Source organism: Zootoca vivipara, chromosome 6 (assembly GCF_963506605.1).
Source record: "Zootoca vivipara chromosome 6, rZooViv1.1, whole genome shotgun sequence".
Taxonomy (NCBI): domain Eukaryota; kingdom Metazoa; phylum Chordata; class Lepidosauria; order Squamata; family Lacertidae; genus Zootoca; species Zootoca vivipara.
In genome coordinates, this window is record NC_083281.1 from 6,303,485 (window position 1) to 6,324,758 (window position 21,274).

Here is a 21,274-nt window from a genome sequence, read left to right on the forward strand (position 1 = left end):
GAGGTTGGACTGCTTTCTCGGAACCTCTGTCCCCATTATTCCTAGTTAAAAAGGCTTCGGGTATCAATTTAAGCATCCTTTTCAATTCATTATAGATCCTTTCCCAAAAGCCCTTTGCCTTTTGACATGTGATTAAATGATCCTTCCTTCCTGTTGTCATTTCCAGCATGTGTTTGGAACATTTTTATACATTTTGACTAGTTTAAGCGGTGTTAAGTACCACCTAAATACAGTATCATATTCACCTAGCTCTCTTTCAAAGTATAACATGCAGTAAGCGCCAAACCCTCTGTAGTCTCTCCCCCGCGGTCATCTCTGCATTGTCTTTGGCCCAATGTATCATTGCTGACCATCTCATGTTTTGGTTCCCATTCGAACAGCAGCTTATACGATTTAGAAATTACTGTATTTTTCTGTGTATAAGACTAGGGTTTTTTTTTTACCCCAAAGTTAGGTTTAAAGGGGGGCTCATCTTATACACGGGTAGTGCTGAGGGGTGTTTTCTTAATTTGGAGTCCCCAAAAATAGGGGGTGTCTTATACTCGGGAAAATACGGTAATTTCTCGTGGTTTTGCAACCATCTCGTTTCAAAATCAGACCTTTGAACACAGGTGAAGCCACTGTTCTGGTGGTCTCAGAGAAGGTATCAAAGTGTAGAAGAAGCATAGATCAGAATGATCTGGGGGCCCTTTTTGCGTGAGACTGCCAGGCCGCTGAAAATTGTACAACCTGACTTTGCGACCAAATCGCACCTGAAAACACAGGCAGGCTGGAAGTCACCAGAGATGTTCTCCCTCTGTCATAATAATAGGGACCATCCAGTGGAGCTGGAAATTCAGGACAAAAGGGGGGCAGTTGGCGAGTAGTCTCCATCCCTTCCTGCCACGGTGGGTTCCACAGGTTAACCGCGTGCTGCGTGACTTCTTCCTCAATGGCTGGAATGTCCCACCAATCAGCACTCCAATGGTTGTTTTAAAGCGACCGGTACAGGCCTATTTGGACGCAGGTGGCGCTGTGGGTTAAACCACAGAGCCTAGGGCTTGCCGATCAGAAGGTCGGCTGTTCGAATCCCCGCAACAGGGTGAGCTCCCGTTGTTCGGTCCCTGCTCCTGCCAACCTAGCAGTTCGAAAGCACATCAAGGTGCAAGTAGATAAATAGGTGCCGCTTTGGCGGGAAGGCTAACAGTGTTTCCATGCACTGCTCTGGTTCGCCAGAGGCGGCTTAGTCATGCTGGCCACATGACCCAGAAGCTGTACACCGGCTCCCTCGGCCAGTAAAGCGAGATGAACACCGCAACCCCAGAGTCGTCTGCGACTGGACCTAACGGTCAGGGGGCCCTTTACCTTTACCTTTACAGGCCTATGAGTCTATGATTTCCCCCACCTAAAACATTATTTCCCCCTCCTTTCTCGGTGCGCAGATGTTGACGAATGTGACGGGAACCACCGGTGCCAACATGGGTGCCAGAATGTCCTGGGAGGGTACCGCTGCGGCTGCCCCCAGGGATACGTCCAACATTATCAGTGGAACCAGTGTGTAGGTAAGTGAACCACTGGGGGCTGGCTGGAAAGGGAGGAAGGCTCAACACACCTTGAAAGCCCTAAATGGCCTCGGCCCCGTAGACCTGAAGGAGCGTCTCCACCCTCATCGTTCTGCCCGGACACGGAGGTCCAGCTCCGAGGGCCTTCTGGCAGTTCCCCCCATTGTAAGAAGTAAAATTACAGGGGACCAGGCGGACGGCCTTCTCGGTGGTGGTGCCCACCCTGCGGAACGCCCTCCCACCAGATGTCAAGGAGATAAGCAACTCTTTGACCTCTTAGAAGACTTCTGAAGGCAGCCCTGTATAGGGAAGTTTTATAAGTTTGGTGTTTTTTATATGTGTTGGGAGCAACCCAGAGTGGCTGGGGCAATCCAGTCGGCTGGGCAGGGTACTAATAATAATAACACACAACATAATAAACATAGTTACAGGAATCACAAGACAGAGAAACCGGTAGGAGAACACTTCAATCTCCCAGGACATTCTATACAAGATCTCAAAGAAGCTGTCTTATTACAAAAGAATTTCAGAAATAGACTGGATAGAGAAGTTGCTGAATTGCAACTTATTACCAAACTTAAAAAACCATGGAGAGACCTGGTCTGAATTAGGACACTGGATTCTTATCTCATTATACATGATCAAGCTTTCTTTAGCACCTCAGCCCTTGCTTTTTCCTGCAAGACCAATTGCAGTCGTTAACAGTCATCAACAGGTTTACCACTCCTATCAGCCAATCACCCATTCCCACCACCCTTCTGAGTAATATCCCCACCCACCCTCTGACTATACATAAGGGTCTGGTGACTTCTGTTTCAGTGTATCTGAAGAAGTGTGCATGCACACGAAAGCTCATACCTATGACAAACTTAGTTGGTCTCTAAGGCGCTACTGGAATGAATTTTTTTATAATAAACATACTAAACATAAGCATAATAATAATAATAATAATAATAATAATAATAATAATAATAATAGTTGTTCTGGTGTTTGTTGTTGTTTTGTTTAAAAATAAAACAACAACAACAACAACAACAATTATTATTATTATTATTATTATTATTATTATTATTATAATATTCCAGCATGGGTTTGGAATTTTTTTGATATTTTTGCAAGTTCAAGTGGTGTTAAGTACCACCTAAATATCATTTTCATCTAGCTCTCTTTCAAAGTATAGCATGCATTAAATGCCAAACCTTCCATAGTCTCTCCCACGCTGATATGTGGCTTCCAGCATAAACAAAAACATAATAAACCATGAAACATTAAAAAAAATTGTAGCAGTAGCATTAGTGTTATCAGAGAGCACCTGCTTGGTGTGCAGAAAGCAGGGGCTGCCCAACCGGTTTCGCCGCCTGAGGCAAAACGGGAAGGTGCCGCCCCTACCGAAGCCTTGTGGCAGCGACTTCCAGGTTCTGGCCAGGTTTCGTCCATTAGCCGCCACTTCTCTGATGGCGCCCCTTGGCTTCCAACCCCAAAGGCAGATGCCTTGGTGGTCCGTCTGATGTGTGGGCCAGCCCTTCCAGAAGGTCGTGGGTCAAGGGGCTGGAACTTGTCAATAGCTGCCAAGTCTCCCGTTTTTCGCGGGAAACCCCCGGATTTTAATCCATTTCCCGCTGTTATCCCAAATAGAAAAAAAATCCTGTAAATCCCCCGATTTCCTACCTGCCAGGGAGGCTCCTTCTGCGCATGTCTGGACATGCGCAGAACCGATTTCGGGTGCCGCTCTGCCCGTGTCTGGGCACTGGAAATCGGGCAGAGCGGCACAGGAAGTTGCTTCTACGCATGTCCAGACATGCGTAGAAACGACTTCCGGTGCAGTGCTGCTGCTGATCCCGGATTTTTCAACGGGAGACTTGGCAGCTATGGACTTGTCCTGCCCCCCCCCCCCCCCGCGCGCAGCAGCCCTTCTATAACCAGCCGTATAACCACCCTTTTGGCCCCAGACGAGAACGAGTGCTCCAGCTCCACGACCTGCGGCTCAGCTTCCTGCTACAACACCCTGGGGAGCTTCAAGTGCATCTGCCCGTCCGGCTTCGACTTTGACCAGAGCTTCGGGGGCTGCCAGGATGTGAACGAATGCGCCGCGGGCGGGAGCCCCTGCAGCTACGGCTGCTCCAACACAGAAGGCGGCTACTTGTGCGGGTGCCCAACCGGGTACTTCCGGGCAGGGCAGGGGTGAGTTCAGCAACACCGGCAGCCTCTGATTCACGGGGCAAAACGGTGGGACCCACAAGTCTGTGCCTGTGGGCAGGGGCTGAATTTGGTTTCCTCCCACCTGAGCCCCTCCAAATGGAGGGCCGAGGGATCTTGCAATGAGCTCCGTCATACAATGATCGAAGGTCAATGTCAGGCATGGGCCGGGCGAAGGGGAGTTGGGGTTGCACCCACTGGGGAACCCCCAAGGGACATGGATGATGGGAGCTGAAGTGGTTTGGGGAAAGGGGGGCAGGAACCGAAGTGGGCCTAGAATCATAGAATTGCCGAATTGGAAGGGACCCCAAGGGTCATCCAGTCCAACCCCCTGCAATGCTTGAAAGCCTCCAAGGAAGGAGAGTCCACTGGCTTTCAAGGCAGGTTGTTCCACTTGCTGTCAGAAAGTTCTTCCTGAAGTTTAGCCTTCATCTCCTTCCTTACCATTGAATCCATTGCTTCAGGTCGCACCCTCAGGAGAAAACAAGCTTGCTCCCTCTTCCGTGGGACAGCCCTTGAGATATTGGGAGATGGCTCTCCTGTCTCCTCTCAGTCTCCTCTTCTTCAGGCTAAACATACCCAGATCCTTCAACCGTTCCTCATCAGGCTTGCTTACCTTCCAAGTTCCGGACTGCAGAATCCGGGACCGGCAGCCATTTGACACCGGAAGTTACGTCGATGTAACTTCCGGTGTCGCTTTGCCCTTCTATGGGCACCCAAAATGGCCGTCGCTGGCTTCGAACGTCGCCTGTACGCATGTCAGGAAGTGCGCCGACGCAACTTTCGGTGTCACTCCGCCCATCTATGGGCACCAAAATGGCCGCCACGAACACCGGAAGTCACGTCTATGCACTTCCAGACATGCGTAGATGCGACTTTTGAAGCTGGCAGCGGCCATTTTTGGTGCCCATAGAAGGGCAAATCGGAAAGAAAAAAAATGGCCGCCGGCAGGAGAAAATAACGGAGAAAAACGGGAGACGAAGTGATACGGGGGACCACCGGGAAAAGGTAAGTAAAAAGGGGGTTTTCCAAGGGAAAACGGGAGACTATGGGCTTGGTTTCCAGACCCTGGATCACCCTGATCGCCCTCCTCTGCACACCTTCCAGTTTGTCAATATCCTTTTTAAATTGTGATGCCCAGAACTGGACACAGGACTCCAGGCAGGGTCTGACTATGGCAGTACAGAGCGGGACTATTACGTCTGGACACTATACTTGTGTTGATGCAGCCTAGAACAGCATTAGCCTTTTTTGCTGCTTCATCACCCTGTGGACTCATGTTCAGCTTGTGGCCTGGAAACCAAGCCTTATGAGGAACCGTTCAAGGAGCTGGGCATGTTTAGCCTGGAAAACATTTCAACATCTGTTTCATAGGCATCGGTTTAGTTTCACTTTCGTTTTACATTCACTTCTGGTTTATGCACTACTTCTGGCTGCCCTGATTTCAGTGGGAAAGCCCAGCCTGCCTTCTGCTACCTTGCAACTTCGGTGTTTTCTATCCAAATATTTGCAGGCCTTTCTGGGACACCCCCGGGGTGACCCCGGCTGACAATTGCCAGGGGAAGAGAAGCTGCTTAATGCACAGTTTCTCAAAAGAGTGACACCCTGTCAACTTGCCCTTACTTTAAATGGTGGGACCGCCTCGCTGTTTGGAAAAGCACAGTTTGGAAAGACAGAAGCGAGTGCGAGTCTCTGACAATCCCTTCTCTGCTTGCTTTTTGAACCGCAGGCACTGTGTATCGGGGCTGGGATTTGGCAAAGAGGCCTATCTCCCAGCGCCCCTGGAGGAGGAAGACGAGGAGAATCTGTTGTCGCCCGAAGCCTGTTATGAGTGCAAGATCAACGGCTACCCCAAGAGAGGACGGCACCGGCGGAGCGTCAACGGCACCAACGAGCACCAGGTATGGGGGGGGGGGAGGTGGCAGGTGGAGGGAGAGAGATGGGACACCTTGTAGCCAAGCACAGGTGCTCTTGGGACTGGCCTTCCCAAATTCACCTGCTCTCACTTCCAAAGTGGAACTGGCGCCCGAGGAATATTGCAGATACAGCGGTACCTCGGTTTTCAAACGTAATCCGTTCCGGAAGACCATTCGACTTCCAAAACGTTCGAAAACAGAAGCATTGACTTCCGGAAGCATTTACTTACGGAAAACTCAATATGGAAGCCACGTGGCACTTTCGACTTCCAAAAAGCATTCGAAAACCGAAGCAGTTGTTTCCAGGTTTTCGGCGTTCGCCTTCCAAGACGCTTGAAAACCGAGGTACCGCTGTATTAATATCATGCAGTTCGAAGCAACTGGGTGCATAAAAGCTGTCTCCTTCTGGAATGTGTCATGTCAGATTTCTGCCATTCAGGACTGTAAAGATTGAAAAGATTACGGTTGCGATCGCTTCACGGCTTTATCTTTTCCACAAACCGCTTCAAGGCTTTTCTACAACTGAGGACTGCGTGAACTTTATGAAATAAATAGCTCCACTCTGACCTTGTCAGGGACCGTGCTGAGGAGGGCTGCACTGAGGAGGAATGATGGAGGCCTCCCCTTCCTCCTGATCTGGATCCTGAATCTTCCCAGCAGCAGGAGGACAAAGGCAGAAGCTGGGAGAGAGAGGGTTAACAGATTCACAGTCTCAGGACAGCATTCATCCCCCTTATCCAAAGTCACTGAGAGCTCAGAAAGTGGTAGAACAGAACACAGAGGGAACAAACTCAGTTACAAGACGTAGAAGTGACGTAGATTCATAGGGACAGAAGGGGGTGGTATCCTTAATTGGGAGCACCGCCATTCTAGGAGTTGTGTTCCTTGTTCTCTCACTGTGATTATATTAAGATAAGATAAGATATAAGATAAGATAAGATGATAAGATAAGATAAGATAATCTTTATTGTCATTGCCCCCCTGCGGGAACAACGAAATTACTCGGCTGCTCCCATCCACTCAGATAAGGCATTCCACATAAATTTAAAATAACTACAAAACATTAATTAAACAATGCAATACGAAATGACAAGTAAAAATAAGATGACTTCAAAGTCCAGACTTTCCATTTAAGGCCGAAATTGCTCTAGAGAAGAAACTGTTCTTGAAACGGCTCGTTCTTGTCTGCATTTTCCTGTATCTCCGTCCCGATGGCAGGAGCTCGCAGAAATGGTGACCAGGATGCGATGGATCTCTTGATATGTCTAGTGCTTTTCTGTGGCACCTGGTGGTATAGATTTGTTCTAAGGTGGTGAGTGAGCAGCCAATAATGCTCTCTGCTGTTTGAATAATTCTGCACAACCCTATCCTATCCTGGGAAGTACATCTTCTGTACCACACGCATAACCCATAAGTGAGCATGCTCTCAATGGCACAGTGATAGAAGCATGGGAGAGGCAGCCGATTCTCTGGCGCCTGGCAATTCGGGAATGTTGCCGGCTCTTTTCAAAAGTAAACATTGAAAATAATTGCGGTTGCGGTAACGTCATTGCTTCATCTTCTCCGCAAATGGTTTCAAGGCTTTTCTACAAACGAGCGCTGCATGAACTTCATGGAATCAATAGCCCCTCCCTGGCCCACCTCTGACCTCTCTCCTCCTCCCTTTCCTCCCTCCCCTAACTGTGCAGAAACCGGGCGTGAGCTTGGCCAGCATCGACGTGGCCTCGCCGGTGGTGGTGGCTCTCAACCTCTCCGGCCTGGGCCACAAGGAGCACATCCTGGAGCTGCTGCCGGCCGTGGTGCCGCTGGAGAACCACGTCCGCTACGTCATCACCCAGGGGAACGAGGCGGGCCACTTCCACATCCACCAGCAAGACGGTCTCAGCTTCCTGCACTTGGCGCGCAAGCGGGCACCCCCTGGCACCTACCAGCTGGAGATTGTCAGCGTCCCGCTTTACCGCAAGCGCGAACTGCAGCACTTGGAAGCCCTGAAGGATCACGACTACCTTGCCGGGGAGCTGGGCGAGGCCCTCAAAATGAGGTTGCAGCTCCGCCTCTTTTAACCCCCGAGAGACACCAACGAAGCCAAGGGCTCAGGCTTTGCACCACCAACGACACACCCCGGGAGAAATCCGCACCTCGCCCCCTTGCGCCGGTTCCCCCCCCCCACTTGCTGCCGTGGTGGAAGGGCTTCAGAGCAGCCCCAGATCTGGACCACAACGAATCCTGTTCTCCAAAACAAAAACATTTTTCAGAGGGCTGTTCTTGCCCCTGCCACCACCTCCTGCCCCACGGAAGGCAGCCTCCGCCTTGCCTGCAGCCTCCGGGGAACAGCAGCAGTACAGCCCCCCACTGCTCGCCTTGGGTCCCCTCTGGTTTCACCCCTTATCTTGGCATCCCAGTGGCCCTCCTCTGCAAGCACTGAGGACTTATTTACGTCCCTTCACGCCAGAAGGGCAGGGCAGCTCCCGGTCTCCACTGTGCGTCCGGTTCGATATTACACTGGACTCCTGGGTTCTGTGTGCGGGTACTTTGCCTGTCGGCAACGGTTGGGGGGAAAGCAGCCAGGCCTGCATCAGATCCAACCTCTGCAGGGTCCTCCAAAGTGCACTAGAGTTACTTGGACAGCATTGAAGTGCACTGCGCCGCTAACGGGGACCAAAGCGAAGAAGCAGAGCTGCCGCTTTCCCTTGCATCTTGGAGTCATGTACCCGGGCGAGGGCCAGTTGTTGAGAGCCAGTCTAGCTACTCTCCTTCCCTCCGCACTGTATATTGCCTGCTTTAAACCTAACTGGACCTAACGCAGCTGCTCTTAAGTGTTAGGCACATGGTCTGCGTCACCCCCGCAGGGCTGGCATGCACTACAGTTAATTGAACAGCAGCGATGTGCGTTGCGCAGCAAGGGGAACCACTGTCTCGTTACCTCCGCAGGAAGGGATGTGCTCAAGCCTCTGCGGAAAGGGAAGAGGTGGCAAACAGGGGACCAATGGGGTGGCAAGTTGTTCTTGCGTGGTAGGGACAAGTTTGAAAATGTGACACACCCGTGAGCGAGAGTCACACCAGGCCCCTAAATTGAGGGAGTTTAATACGCAGCAGAGAGAAGTTAATACAGTGGTACCTCTACTTACGAATTTAATGCGTTCCGAATGCGCATTTGTAAGTCGAAAAAAATTGTAAGTTGAATCCCATAGGAATGCATTGGGAGAAAAAATTTGTAAGTAGAAGCAACCCTATCTAAAAATTCGTAAGTAGAAAAAATCCTATCTAAACCACATCCAAGATGGCGGACGGAGCTCCATTCATAAGTAGAAACATTCATAAGTAGAGGTACCACTGTATTCTCCGCTCCCCGGCCTTGATGGGCTTGGGTAGAAGTTATCAGGGATCTGTCGAAATCCAGATGGGGGGAAAGAAATCATATAGCCATTGTGTCCTGGGTGGAAACAAGGGAGCAGAATCCATAGATCGTAAGTTGGGAGGAGCTCTGAGGATCATCTAGGCCAGTGTTTCCCAACCTTGGGTCTCCAGCTGTTTTTGCACTACAACTCCCATCATCCTTAGCTAGCAAGACCAGTGGTCAGGAATGATGGGAACTGTAGTCCAAAAGCAGCTGGAGACCCAAGGTTGGGAAACACTGATCTAGGCCAGGCATGGCCAAACTTGGTCCTCCAGCTGTTTGGGGACTACAGTTCTCATCATCCCTGACCACTGGTCCTGTTAGCTAGGGATGATGGGAGCTGTAGTCCCAAAACAGCTGGAGGGCCAAGTTTGGCCATGCCTGATCTAGGCCAACCCCCCTGCAATGCAGGAATATCCATGTGGGGATCGAACCTGCAACCTTGGCATTATTAGCACCAAGGTCTAACCAACTGAGCCAGACAACGCTTTGAGCAGGGGCAGGCCCTCATCAGGAGCATTCCTGGGCACCCAGAAACCATCTACAAATAATTATTATTTTTTGCATTTAGACAGGGGAAGCGGGCTTTCAAGGTGCTTCACGTACGTTATCTCAGTTAAAGCTCTAAAGTAGGCCGGCATTATTGTACTCCCCTGTGGTTGCGGTGAAACGTGAATTAGGCCCCCGGAAAGTCAAAGAATCCTAGAATTGTAGAGTTGGAAGGGAACCCTCAGGGTCATCTAGTCCAACCCCCTGCAAGGAGGCAGGAATCTTTTGCCCAAGGTAGGACTCGAACCCACGACCCTGAGATGAAGAGCCTTGTGCTCTGCCAACTGAGCCATCCCAGCCTCAAGCAACCTCTCGCACAGGGCTTAAATCTTATTTTGTGACTCTGGTCACACTCGCCCCATCCAAAACACACTTAAAACACACAGAGAGAATCCTAGGAACTGTAGTGAGTTGAGGGTGCTGGGAATCGAGGCTCTGTGAGGGGTGAGCTACAGTTCCCAGGATTCTCGGAAGTGCGCTTTGAGTGCGCTTTGAGCGCATGGTGCAAAGGTGACCTCGCCGCTGCTGCTGCTGCCGCCGGACGTCTTGCACCACAACTCCTGGGAGTTGTAGTCCGAAACATCTACGGGGCACCAGAATTGAATAAAGCTGACCTGAACCCTTCCGTGTGATGGGGCCTCCTTAAGGCTTACCTGCAAGCACACCCAATGAGAAACTAGCAAGAGCGGCCTAATATAAGGAAGGAGGGTCTCAAAAACACTCACATGGTGTACGTGCATCTGAGCAACCGGGGGGGGGGGGGGAGGCTGCTCCGCCAACCTCTGTCCGCCCCCAGCCAGCCTCAACTTGCCTGCCTCCTCGCTGCCTGCCGGGGCTTGGCTTCACCTCTCATGGGCTCTGCCTCTGGCGCCACCTACTGCCAGCGTCCCTCCCTGCGGCCCAGCTGCTAGCCACCTGCTTCAGAGCAGGGTTACGGCATTTGTAGTGGGAAACGTGGCTCCAAGGGGGGTCAGAAGACCACCACCCCACCCGCGAGGCCTCTGGACCCCACCCGTAGCCCTTGACATGCTTGTGCCCAACACAGACCTCCTGGGTAGAGACCGACAGACTCAGGCGTTACCCGGAAGTGCCAAATGGTGGCACCATCTTCTCATGCAGCTATATTTTTAATTTGGGGGGGGGTGGATTTCTCCTCCTCCTCTTCCAACAAGAATCTCCCTCCGATGCCTCAGAAACCTCAATGTGCCTTGGCAGAATAATGGGTAAGAATAAAGGCTGCCACACAGCGATGGCAGGGGGCACACAAATGTGAATCGATTCATTCACGAAAGCCCCCCACCACGTCAGTCTGCGTGGATTTGGGGGTGTGGGGGCAAGGCTGAGAGAACCCTGCTCTAGGTTTTGCCATGGCAATACTGGAGCTATTTTACTCCATTGCCGTAAAAACCAGGCCTGAAGCAGTGGCCGTTCTCAGCTTCGGAGTTCCAGGGGTGAAATCTTGCTCAGGTTTTCTTTTTCCCCGGCTCCCTCTTCAATTATCACTTCTGCCTTCCCTCCTTTGGGTCTCCTAAGGTCCGCACAGGTCCTAGGGATGTGGGGTAGCAGAGGAATTTCAATTCAGTTTGCATCTTAACGAGCACCAATAACGTGAACTGAAACAGGGTCATCCTTTGAAATCTGCACTTCTCCGAATTTTGCAGCTGTTCTCCCGACAAATCGTATGTGTGAACATGCACATGATTAGTTGGAAACAGCCAAAAAAAAACCCAACCCACTTCACATTAAGCGGAAGCGCTTTCGAAAATGTGCCTGTTGATCAAAACGACGGGCAAAGCTAGGTGCCTTCGGAGAAATTCGCACCGAAATGCTGGCGAGTTTTCACAAGGGGGCTTTTTAAAAAAAGAAAGAAAGTTGCAAATGGCTGCGGAAATGTGGAGACCTGAATTTAAGATTGGGGGGGGGAAGAGAGAGGGGGACTGAAGTTGACAGGTGGATCCATCCCTTTTGTAACTGAGCGAAGCTGGGGCGTTATAGGAGGGGCGAATCTCCTAGGAGGCGGCTGGGGGGGTGGACTGGCCAGTGCCGGTTCCGCTCTGGATCCTTGCCTCCCCTTGTTGTTGTTTTAAAAATATGGGTGTCAGGAGGTGGACTTGGGCTCCTTTAAAACTTGAAACCCCTGGACCTCCCCTGCTCAGCGCCCCCCCCCCCCCACTGCAGCCCACAGCGGGGTTCGGGAGGCGCCCCAAGCCAAATGTCTCAAGACGGCATCCTCTCTCATAACCAGAACGTCTTTCCTGCCTCATTTCGTCTACCATACTTTTTTTTTGGTTTTGCCAAATGGTGCTTTCCCCTCCCCCCGATTCTTATTAATATTATTATTATTATTATTGATGATGATGATCCATTAGCCAAGGGGCCCGCGTTTGCATGTGCAGAGCTGCGGTCCGTAGCTCCTTCGCACCACAGCCGCGACTTTCCTTCCGTGCACCGGCGGCCTGTTTGCGGAAGGGGGGGCGGGGGGTGTCGGCCGCACACGGCACTGAGACCGAGACCCGGCCGCATGGGGGGCCGACCTTTTTCATTTTGTATCATGAGCGACGGCAGCAATAAAGTTATTTTGGGTTAAAGGTCTGTGGCGTTCTCCTTGTTTCCCAAACGCTTGGACCTGCCATCTCTTAAAACGGGGGGGTCCAGTCCATGCTCTTGCTTAGCTGCCATCAATTTCATAGAATCCTAGAATTGGGGAAAGGGCACCAAGGGTCATCTAGTCCAACCCCCCGCAATGGGGAAATCTTGGCTAGATCATACATGACAGGCGGCCATCCAAACTCTGCTTAAAGACCTCCAAGGAAGGAGAGTCGACCCTTTCCCGATGGAGACCGTTCCCCTGTCTTACCATCGGAAAGTTCTTCCTGATGTTTAGGCCCCTCCTTTCTTGTGAGGCGAAGCCACGGGTTCAAGTCCTACCCTCTGGAGCAGCAGAAAACAAGCTTTCACCATCTTCCAGGTCAATACCAGAAAATTTCACACACACCCTGAGCTTAGTAGGTCAGGGGGCCATTTGGGGCGCCAGTTTGTTTTTGCACACCCAGGGCCGTCTTAAGCATATCTGGCGTCGTGGTGCGAAGATCCCTCCGGCGCCCCGCCCGCGCCCTACCTGAATATGCGTGTGTGTGTGTGTGTGTTGCAACAGAGACACTTTGCATGCCGCCAAGCTCCCTTTCCCGGTGCCTTTGTGGAGCAAACCAACAGGTGCTGCTTCCACTTTCTGCAGAGCCGGTAAGAGCAGCAGCGGCATCTGTTGAATGCCCGCTTCTTACGCGGCTGCTGGACGTCATAGAGGCACCACCCAGCTTTGCCGTAGGGCCGGCCCTCTGCACATCCAGCCTAACCATTAAAAGCAGGCACAGGCAAACTCGGCCCTCCAGATGTTTTGGGACTACAACTCCCATCATCCCTAGCTAACAGGACCAGTGGTATGGGATGATGGGAATTGTAGTCCCCAAACAGCTGGAGGGCCGATGCCTGATTAAGCTCCTCGCTGGGCAGACTAAGCATGGAGCCCATCTCACTCATTGCTCGTTCCCAAACCTCTGCTTCCCCCTCCCAGCGACCACATGTCGCTCGTTCTGCAAGAACCCCCTCTTTCCGATACTGGAGCCGCTGCTGTGTTTGGGAATGTTGACATCTCCCAAGCTCGACCCAACGGGTTCAGGAGGGAGCAAGCGAAAACCCAGCCTGTACCAGGCCAGAACTTCCTCCCAAGTCCAGTTTCCGATAGCGGTGTGTGTCTTACAAATCATCAATCCCATTCGCATCTCTATATATTTCAAAGAAGGATTATTCTGGTTACTGCAAGCTGGCAGTAGCATTCCCCGTGTATCCACCTCTATTGTTTTTCTGTCATATTTGCCAATTTTTTAATGGGGGGGGCAGAGAGACAGTGCACCAGAGCCCTTTCGAAACATTGCACGTATCCACAGGAGCGCAGGCGTAAAATATCTCAGCAAAGGCAGGGTGTGGGGAGATTAAAGAGGAGGCGACAGGCAGCTTTCGCAACAAAAGGCAGCTTTATTTCATGGCGAAAGAGGTGCTGGTACCCTTCTTATAGAAAGAGCTCCCTGTTCCCCAGCACACAGCACAGAAGAGGCCCAAACTCTGCCTCAAAGGTGAACTGTGGCCTGCACAATTCTTTCCAGAGCCCCTCGGGAAGGGGCGTTTGCAGGATACTAACCTACCTCCCTTCCACAGCCCTGGCCCAGTTTTCTGCCACCACCGGAGGAATCTACTCCCTAACCATGCCTATGGCTCATCTTCCCTCCCAGCCCTCCTTTCTTTTCCCCCAATTCAATTTTTATTGTGCTTCACCATTTCTTAAACAAATGAACCTCAAATTTAAGTACCCATTGAAACACTGGCCTTTCTTCCACGGTGTTTCCATTTCCCCCTTCCACGCTGCATTGTACTTTCGTCTGTTCCGCAATTCCTTCGTTACAATTATAATCCTATTTCTTCCGCTGCTCGTACAGTATTTTAATCCTGCCCGTGATTCCATTTAACATAGGATATTTTCCAAACAAACAAGGGTCTCATTCTTCAGTATAAAATTCGCCGCTTGACCTCTTCTTTTGCTATCACCTTTGCCATTTCCAATACAGCCGTACCTTGGAAGCCGTTCCGGAAGTCTGTTCAACTTCCAAAACGTTCGGAAACCAAAGCGCGGCTTCCGATTGGCTGCAGGAAGCTCCTGCAGCCAATCGGAAGCCACACTGTACATTTGTGTTCCAAGGAACGTTCACAAACCGGAACACTCACTTCCAGGTTTGCAGCGTTCGGGAGCCAAAACATCTGAGTGCCAAGGCATTCGGGATCCAAGGTATGACTGTAATCCGTTAGTTTTAAAAGTCCTTCCTCTTTTACGGAGACAACTTCTTTTTTCCCATTCTGCTTGTGTAAGACTCTGGCCGACAGAGGCTTCTCTCTAACCACCCCTACGGCTCATGTTCCAAGATGGATTTCGCTGGGGCAAGAGGTCTCCCCCCCCCAACACACACCCTCCCCAAGCCCAGGAAGCAGAGACGGTTTGGACTGCCTGGACACCAAGAGAATGAATCACACATGACATATCAGGGTCGACGCAAAAGCAAGCTGGTTGGGACAAGAGTTACCAGTGGAGGAGAAAGATGGGAGACAGGGGCCACCTCACAGCACGATCAGGAGACTGAGACATTCCTAGTTTCGGGTGCAAAGTAGGATTTTGTTTTATTTGGAGAGCCAGAACCAAATGGAATACTTGTCTTTTCTCCACTTCCTAAATTCGGTCTTCTGAATAGCGCTTAAGCAGAGACATACAAGAAGTGGCTTTATAGCAGCACGGACCATTCCGGATCATCCGTCAAGATACACCGGGGGCAGCCAGCATGGCACCTTCCGGGGGTGGCTGCACTACAACTCCCAGCATCCAGCCAATGGTCAAGGAGGATGGGAGTTGTAGTCCATCCAGGTCTGGAGTGCCACAGATCCTCCATCATTTTGGACTCAAAGCTGTCCATGGAGGCACAGGTCAATTCTGTGTCCAGGGCAGCTGTCTCTCAGCTCCATCTGGTACGCAGGATGAGACCCTCCCTACCCGCAGACTGTCTCGCCAGAGTGGTGCATGCTCTGGTAATCTCCCGCTTGGACTACTGCAATGCGCTCTATGTGGGGCTACCTTTGAAGGTGACCCGGAAACTACAACTAATCCAGAATGCGGCAGCTAGACTGGTGACTGGGAGTGGCCGACGAGACCACATAACACCGGTCTTGAAAGACCTCCATTGGCTCCCAGTATCTTTCCGAGCACAATTCAAAGTGTTGGTGCTGACCTTGAAAGCCCTAAACGGGAGCTGAAGGAGCATCTCCACCCCCATTATTCAGCCTGGACACTGAGGTCCTGCTCCGAGGGCCTTCTGGCGGTTCCCTCCCTGCGGGAAGTGAGGTTATAGGGAACCAAGCAGAGGGTCTTCTCGGTAGTGGCACCTGCCCTGTGGAACGCGCTCTCCTCAGAGATAAGGAGATAATCAACTATTTGGCCTCTTAGAAGACACCTGAAGGCTGTTTGAGGTTTTATTGTTTACAGGTAGGTAGCCGTGTTGGTCCGATGCAGTCAAAATAAAAAATAAAAAAAAAATCCTTCCAGTAGCACCTTAGAGACCAACTAAGTTTGTCATAGGTATGAGCTTTCGTATGCCATAGATATCTGAAGAAGTGTGCATGCACACGAAAGCTCATACCTATGACAAACTTAGTTGGTCTCTAAGGTGCTACTGGAAGGATTTTTATATTAGGTTTTATTGTGTTTTTAATATTCTGTTGGGAGCCTCCCAGAGTGGCTGTGGAGGCCCGGCCAGATGGGCAGAGTTTAAGTAATAAATTATTATTATTATTATTATTATTATTATTATTATTATTATTATTATTATTTCCATCCTTGGCGTACACCAACCAGCAGTGTCCGTAGGGATTCTTTCGCCCACTGATACATGGACCAGTGTCTTAGCCTATCCCTCTCAGGACCAGTTGCCCTCAACTGGCTGGCCACTATGGGGGAGTGAATGCTAAACAAAGAACAGGATCAGACCAAAGGCCCTTTCAGCCCAACATGCCCCACTGCTCACTTTGCACCTGCTATGGCAAGTGTAGGCAAACTAAGACCCGGGGGCCAGATCCGGCCCAATCGCCTTCTCAATCCGGCCCGCGGATGGTCCGGGAATCGTCGTGTTTTTACATGAGCAGAATGTGTCCTTTTATTTAAAATGCATCTCTGGGTTATTTGTGGGGCATAGGAATTCGTTCATCCCCCCCCCCTTCAAAATATAGCCCGGTCCCCACAAGGTCTGAGGGACAGTGGACTGGCCCCCTGCTGAAAAGGTTTGCTGACCCCTGTGCTATGTCCTAGTGCAGGCATGTCCAACAGGTAGATCGTGATCTACCGGTAGATCACTGGACGTCTGTGGTAGATCACCGGTAGATCAGTGGCTCCCCCCCAAAAAAGCTAAACAAACTTTGGCTCCCCTAAAAAAAATCTCAACACCTTTGCCCTGCACCCCTAAAATGACCTGAACCACCAAAAATAGGGCTTTCCTTCCTAAAAGAAAAGCTCAATGTCGCTTTCCTCCTTTCTAAAGAAGCTCAACAACTTTTACGTGAACCCCCAAAACAGGGCTTTCCTTCCTAAAAAAAAGCTCAACTTTGACCTGAACCCCCCCAAAAGGGGGTAGATCACTGCCAGTTTTGAACTCTGTGAGTAGATCGCAGTCGCTTGGAAGTTGGCCACCCCTGTCCTAGTGGATCCCACCCCACCCCCCACCCCGAGATCTAGCTGACCCATATTTTCCTCTCTAGCTCTCACTCTGCATCGTTGCTGCTCCACCCCCACCCCCGCCCCAAGCACCCACCCCAATAAACACACAAACAAACCAATGATTGCCCACACCCCAAACCGTTTGGCACGTCCTTCCTGAGCCCCATGCACTGCAGATCCCTCCCTGGCCCCCACCCTTCATTTTCTCATTTACCCACCCACCCAACGCTAATCGCCTCCTCCCATTGCATGGACAAAAAAAGCAACACACACACACACATACCCCAGAAAACTCGGCCGACAATTCTCCGTCAAATGTCCCATTGTGTCCAGTAGACTCGGCCAACCTTCCTTCCTAACCTGCAACGCCAGCTTCCTCTTCCAATACCTCTGTCTTCTGCAGACCTCAAGAGGGAGGAGGAAGAGATGGCAAAAAAACCCGAAACTCATGTGGGCTCTAGCGCCACCTGCTGTTTGGCTCCCCGCCTTCCGCCCTACCAACCCCATAGGGCTTTGTGCAATTCCTCCAAGTGGATTACCTCTTTTGTTTTATTTTTTTAATCACAATTGTTTGTTTATTTAAAAAAAACACCCTCCAGATTAAATCCGGGGCCTCGTTTCATAGAATCATAGAATCGTAGAGTTGGAAGAGACCACAAGTTCTTCCTAATGTTTAGGTGGAATCTTCTTTCTTGTAGTTTGAATCCATTGCTCCGTGTCCGCTTCTCTGGAGCAACAGAAAACAACCTTTCTCCCTCCTCTATATGACATCCTTTTATATATTTGAACATGGCATTATATATTTCAACCCGCTGCTATTGTGAAAGCCACTTTCCGACCATCTCCACATGCTGGGAATCAACAGACGGGGAGGTTTTAACTGACCGGATCTGCTGCAATCCTAGGCACACTTACACAAGGGTAAAAATGCTACCGGACATTGGAGGACCAAACAAACACATGTCAGTAAATTGTCCCCCCCGGGTTGCTTCCCACCCCCCAACCACCTCACTTTTCAACGTGCGTTTAATTATTAGTACGTTTTAACCTCGCTTTTTCTCCAAGATGCAAGACCCGGTTTGCACCACGGGGGAGCTAAAAAGTAGGTTCGGGGGAGGTTTTCGGTGGGAAGGGTGAGATCCCACCTCATTCCACACACGGTGACCCCTCCCCAGATTGCACCACTAATGCTATTTCTAAAAAAATAAAGCAAAACCTTGGATAGACAATCACAAGGTGGATATACCATATACTGTACTGTAATCCATCGGTAGGCAAACTAAAGGCCCGGGGGCCGGATGCGGCCCAATCGCCTTCTCAATCCGGCCCGCGGACGGTCCGGGAATCAGCATGTTTTTACATGAGTAGAAGGTGTCCTTTTATTTCAAATGCATCTCTGGGTTAATTGTGGGGCATAGGAATTCGTTCATTCCCCCCCCCCCAAAGAAAAAATATATATATAGTACGGCCCACCACATGGTCTGAGGGATCGTGAACCGGCCCCACGGCTGAAAAAGGTTGCTGACCCCTGTTGTAATCAGAGTCTTTTACGCCTGAGAAAAGATGCAAAGGATTGCATTGTTAATATGCCAGCCTCTGGGAATCAGACCCGGGACAAGCCTGAAGTATCCTACCTGAATCCCCTTTTCCATAGGGGTTTTTCTCTTACTCCCCCCATCCATACCTGCCAAGTTGCTGTCAGAGAAATAAGGGACCGGGCCGGAAATAGCAGACACCGGTAGTAGCGCTGCCGCCATTTTGGAACTGGGCGGAGCATGCTCAGAAGTGACTTTTGATGCTGCTCTGCCCAGTTCCAAAATGGCCACCGCGCCAGAAGTCACACTGCAGCCATTTTGGAACTGGGCAGAGCAGCATAAAAAGTCACTTCTGAGCATGCTCCGCCCAGTTCCAAAATGGCCACCGTGCCAGAATAAACCGGGGAAAAACAAAAAAAATCCGTTTTTTCAGCTAGGAACAGCTGGAAAAACGGGGATTTCCCGGGGAAAACGGGAGACTTGGCAGCTATGCCCCCATCCCCTCCCCTCCCCTCCCCCCAGCTCTTCCCCACTTGGCATTTTGCTACTCTACTAACAAAAAACCAAGAAACCAACCATCAGTTCACCAAGTACCCAAATGAATGGTTCCTAAGACTTTGTTCTTTTCAGTGCTGGAATTTGGTACCTGGAAAGCAACAGTGGAAAACCGTGGTGCCTCTGAGCATGTGCAGAGTGTCCCCGTCCCCCCACAACACCAAATAAGCACAGATCAAAAACTTCACCACGACGTGGAAAGACTCAAAAGCGCACAATTAAGACAGCGTTTTCAGCCTCTCGGCACAACGCAAAACACCCATATTCAGACCCAAAGCTTAGCTTTGAAAGGGGTAACGCAAAAACATGTAATTGTTTCCCTTGGCATCATCTCGGTAACCTTGACAACAGCTTCCCAAAGGCTGGACAGAATCCTAAAGAGACAACAGGGAGAAGAGGCTCAGCTAATGCCGCCAGGTGAGCTTTGGGCCAAGGTTAAATTCGAACTGCGGACCCACACACTCGTTTTGTAAAAAGGGATGGCGCAACATATTGGCTGGGATTGATCCCAGAGTGTCCAGCTTTCCCTTAGGACATCCCTATTTCCATCAGAGAAATGTTGGAGTGTATGGAGTTATGTGACCCCCGAACCAAGGAGATGAGGAACTTGACAACTTTAAGAAGACATCTGAAGGGAAGCATAAATAATAATACAGTGGTTCTTAAACGCCTTGGTTCTCAAACGCCGAAAACCCAGAAGTAACTGTTCTAGTTTTTGAACGTTTTTCGGAAGCTGAACATCCGATGCAGCTGTCGGCTATTGTTTCCAGGGCGCCTGCACCAATCAGAAGCCATGCCTTGGTTTCCGAACATTTCGGAAGTCAAACGGACTTCTGGAACAGATTAAGTTTGGCGCTTTTGGTTTTGATATTTATTTTGCGGTTTTGTTTTTGTGACGCTGTGGAATCCAGTTCAGCTACTGATTAATTGATTGTGTGACTGCGGAAATGGATAAAAGCCCCCCATCCAAAAAATAACTATAATCAGTGCAGGTAAGAAAATAATAATAATTTTAACTTTTTTCATCTACAATACTGTCTTATTTCTTTTCTCATACAGTACATTGATTACTGCTTTCATTTTATGGATCAATGGTCTCGTTGGATAGTAAAATTCATGTTAAATTGATGTTTTAGGGGTTGTTTTTAAAAGTCTGGAAGGGATTAATCCGTTTTGCATTCCTTTCTATGGGAAAGCGCGCCTTGGTTTGGGAACGCTTGGGTTTTGGAACGGACTTCTGGAACGGATTAAGTTTGAGAACCAAGGTACCACTGTATTATTGTTGTTGTTGTTGTTGTTGAATAGGAGATCCCTATTTTTATCAGAGAAATGTTAGAGGGTTTGGATGTTCACACTAGATTGCCGGCTACCTTTGTTTCCATTTTGACCAAAATGCCCCTTGGGAGGCAGAATGGCAGCTCTCTTCCACCAATTTAGCTTTCTTTGACGCCCTTCCTCTCTCGAGACCCCAGAGCTCTCCTCTGCCCCTCGCTGCTGAAACATGCATTCGGCGGAACCCCATGGCATTTCCCCACCCTTTGCTCACCCCCACACCCCTACAATCCCCCACCCCCCAAGACACAAGACATTTCAAGTCACAACAAAGGGGACACCTGCCTCTTCCCCCGTCCAGAGACACAGAAAACGGGCAAGGAGTTGGATCAGATCTAAGATTCTCAGGCGAAGCGGATTTCAAAGAAAATCCCGAACCAATTTCCACCGCCACCCTCCCCGATTTGGATCGGAGCACTTTTCAGTTCATCCCGAAACTGAAGAAGAAGAAGAGTTTGGATTTGATATCCCGCTTTATCACTACCCGAAGGAGTCTCAAAGCGGCTAACATTCTCCTTTCCCTTCCTCCCCCACAACAGACACTCTGTGAGGTGAGGCTGAGAGACTTCAGAGAAGTGTGACTAGCCCAAGGTCACCCAGCAGCTGCATGTGGAGGAGCGGAGACGCAAGCCCGGTTCCCCAGATTACGAGTCTGCCGCTCTTAACCACTACACTCACACTGGCTCTCTAAACTGTGCGGTTTAGCATTTACTTCACCTGCACTGAGGATCTCGGCGGATGCCGTGTTTGAAATGGGCACCCTCCCGTGTTTGCCCACGACCTCGCGAAACAGAAAACGTCCGTCCCCCCTCCATCCCTGCCTGCACTCAAATAAAAACCCCCACCGCCCACCCACATCCCTTGAGAACAGCGACTTCGCTTCCCCAGGAAACCCTGCGTCCGAAGATGACAAGGGTTTCCCCCTTTCGGGCATCAGGCGCTGCCCGAGC

The 21,274-nt window shown here is 50.4% G+C and overlaps 1 protein-coding gene across 1 annotated transcript in view; it reads left to right on the plus strand.

Annotated features, from left to right (window-relative positions):
- FBN3 (fibrillin 3) overlaps positions 1 to 8,739 on the plus strand; it is a 157,704-nt gene extending 148,965 nt beyond the window's left edge. Inside the window, exons 62-65 of the mRNA XM_060275350.1 lie at positions 1,422 to 1,541; positions 3,491 to 3,722; positions 5,467 to 5,638; positions 7,342 to 8,739. Of these exons, the coding sequence (XP_060131333.1) occupies positions 1,422 to 1,541; positions 3,491 to 3,722; positions 5,467 to 5,638; positions 7,342 to 7,716 (899 nt within the window). The 3' untranslated portion in view covers positions 7,717 to 8,739. The remainder of the gene's footprint in view (positions 1 to 1,421; positions 1,542 to 3,490; positions 3,723 to 5,466; positions 5,639 to 7,341) is intronic.
- Positions 8,740 to 21,274: the final 12,535 nt, after the last annotated feature.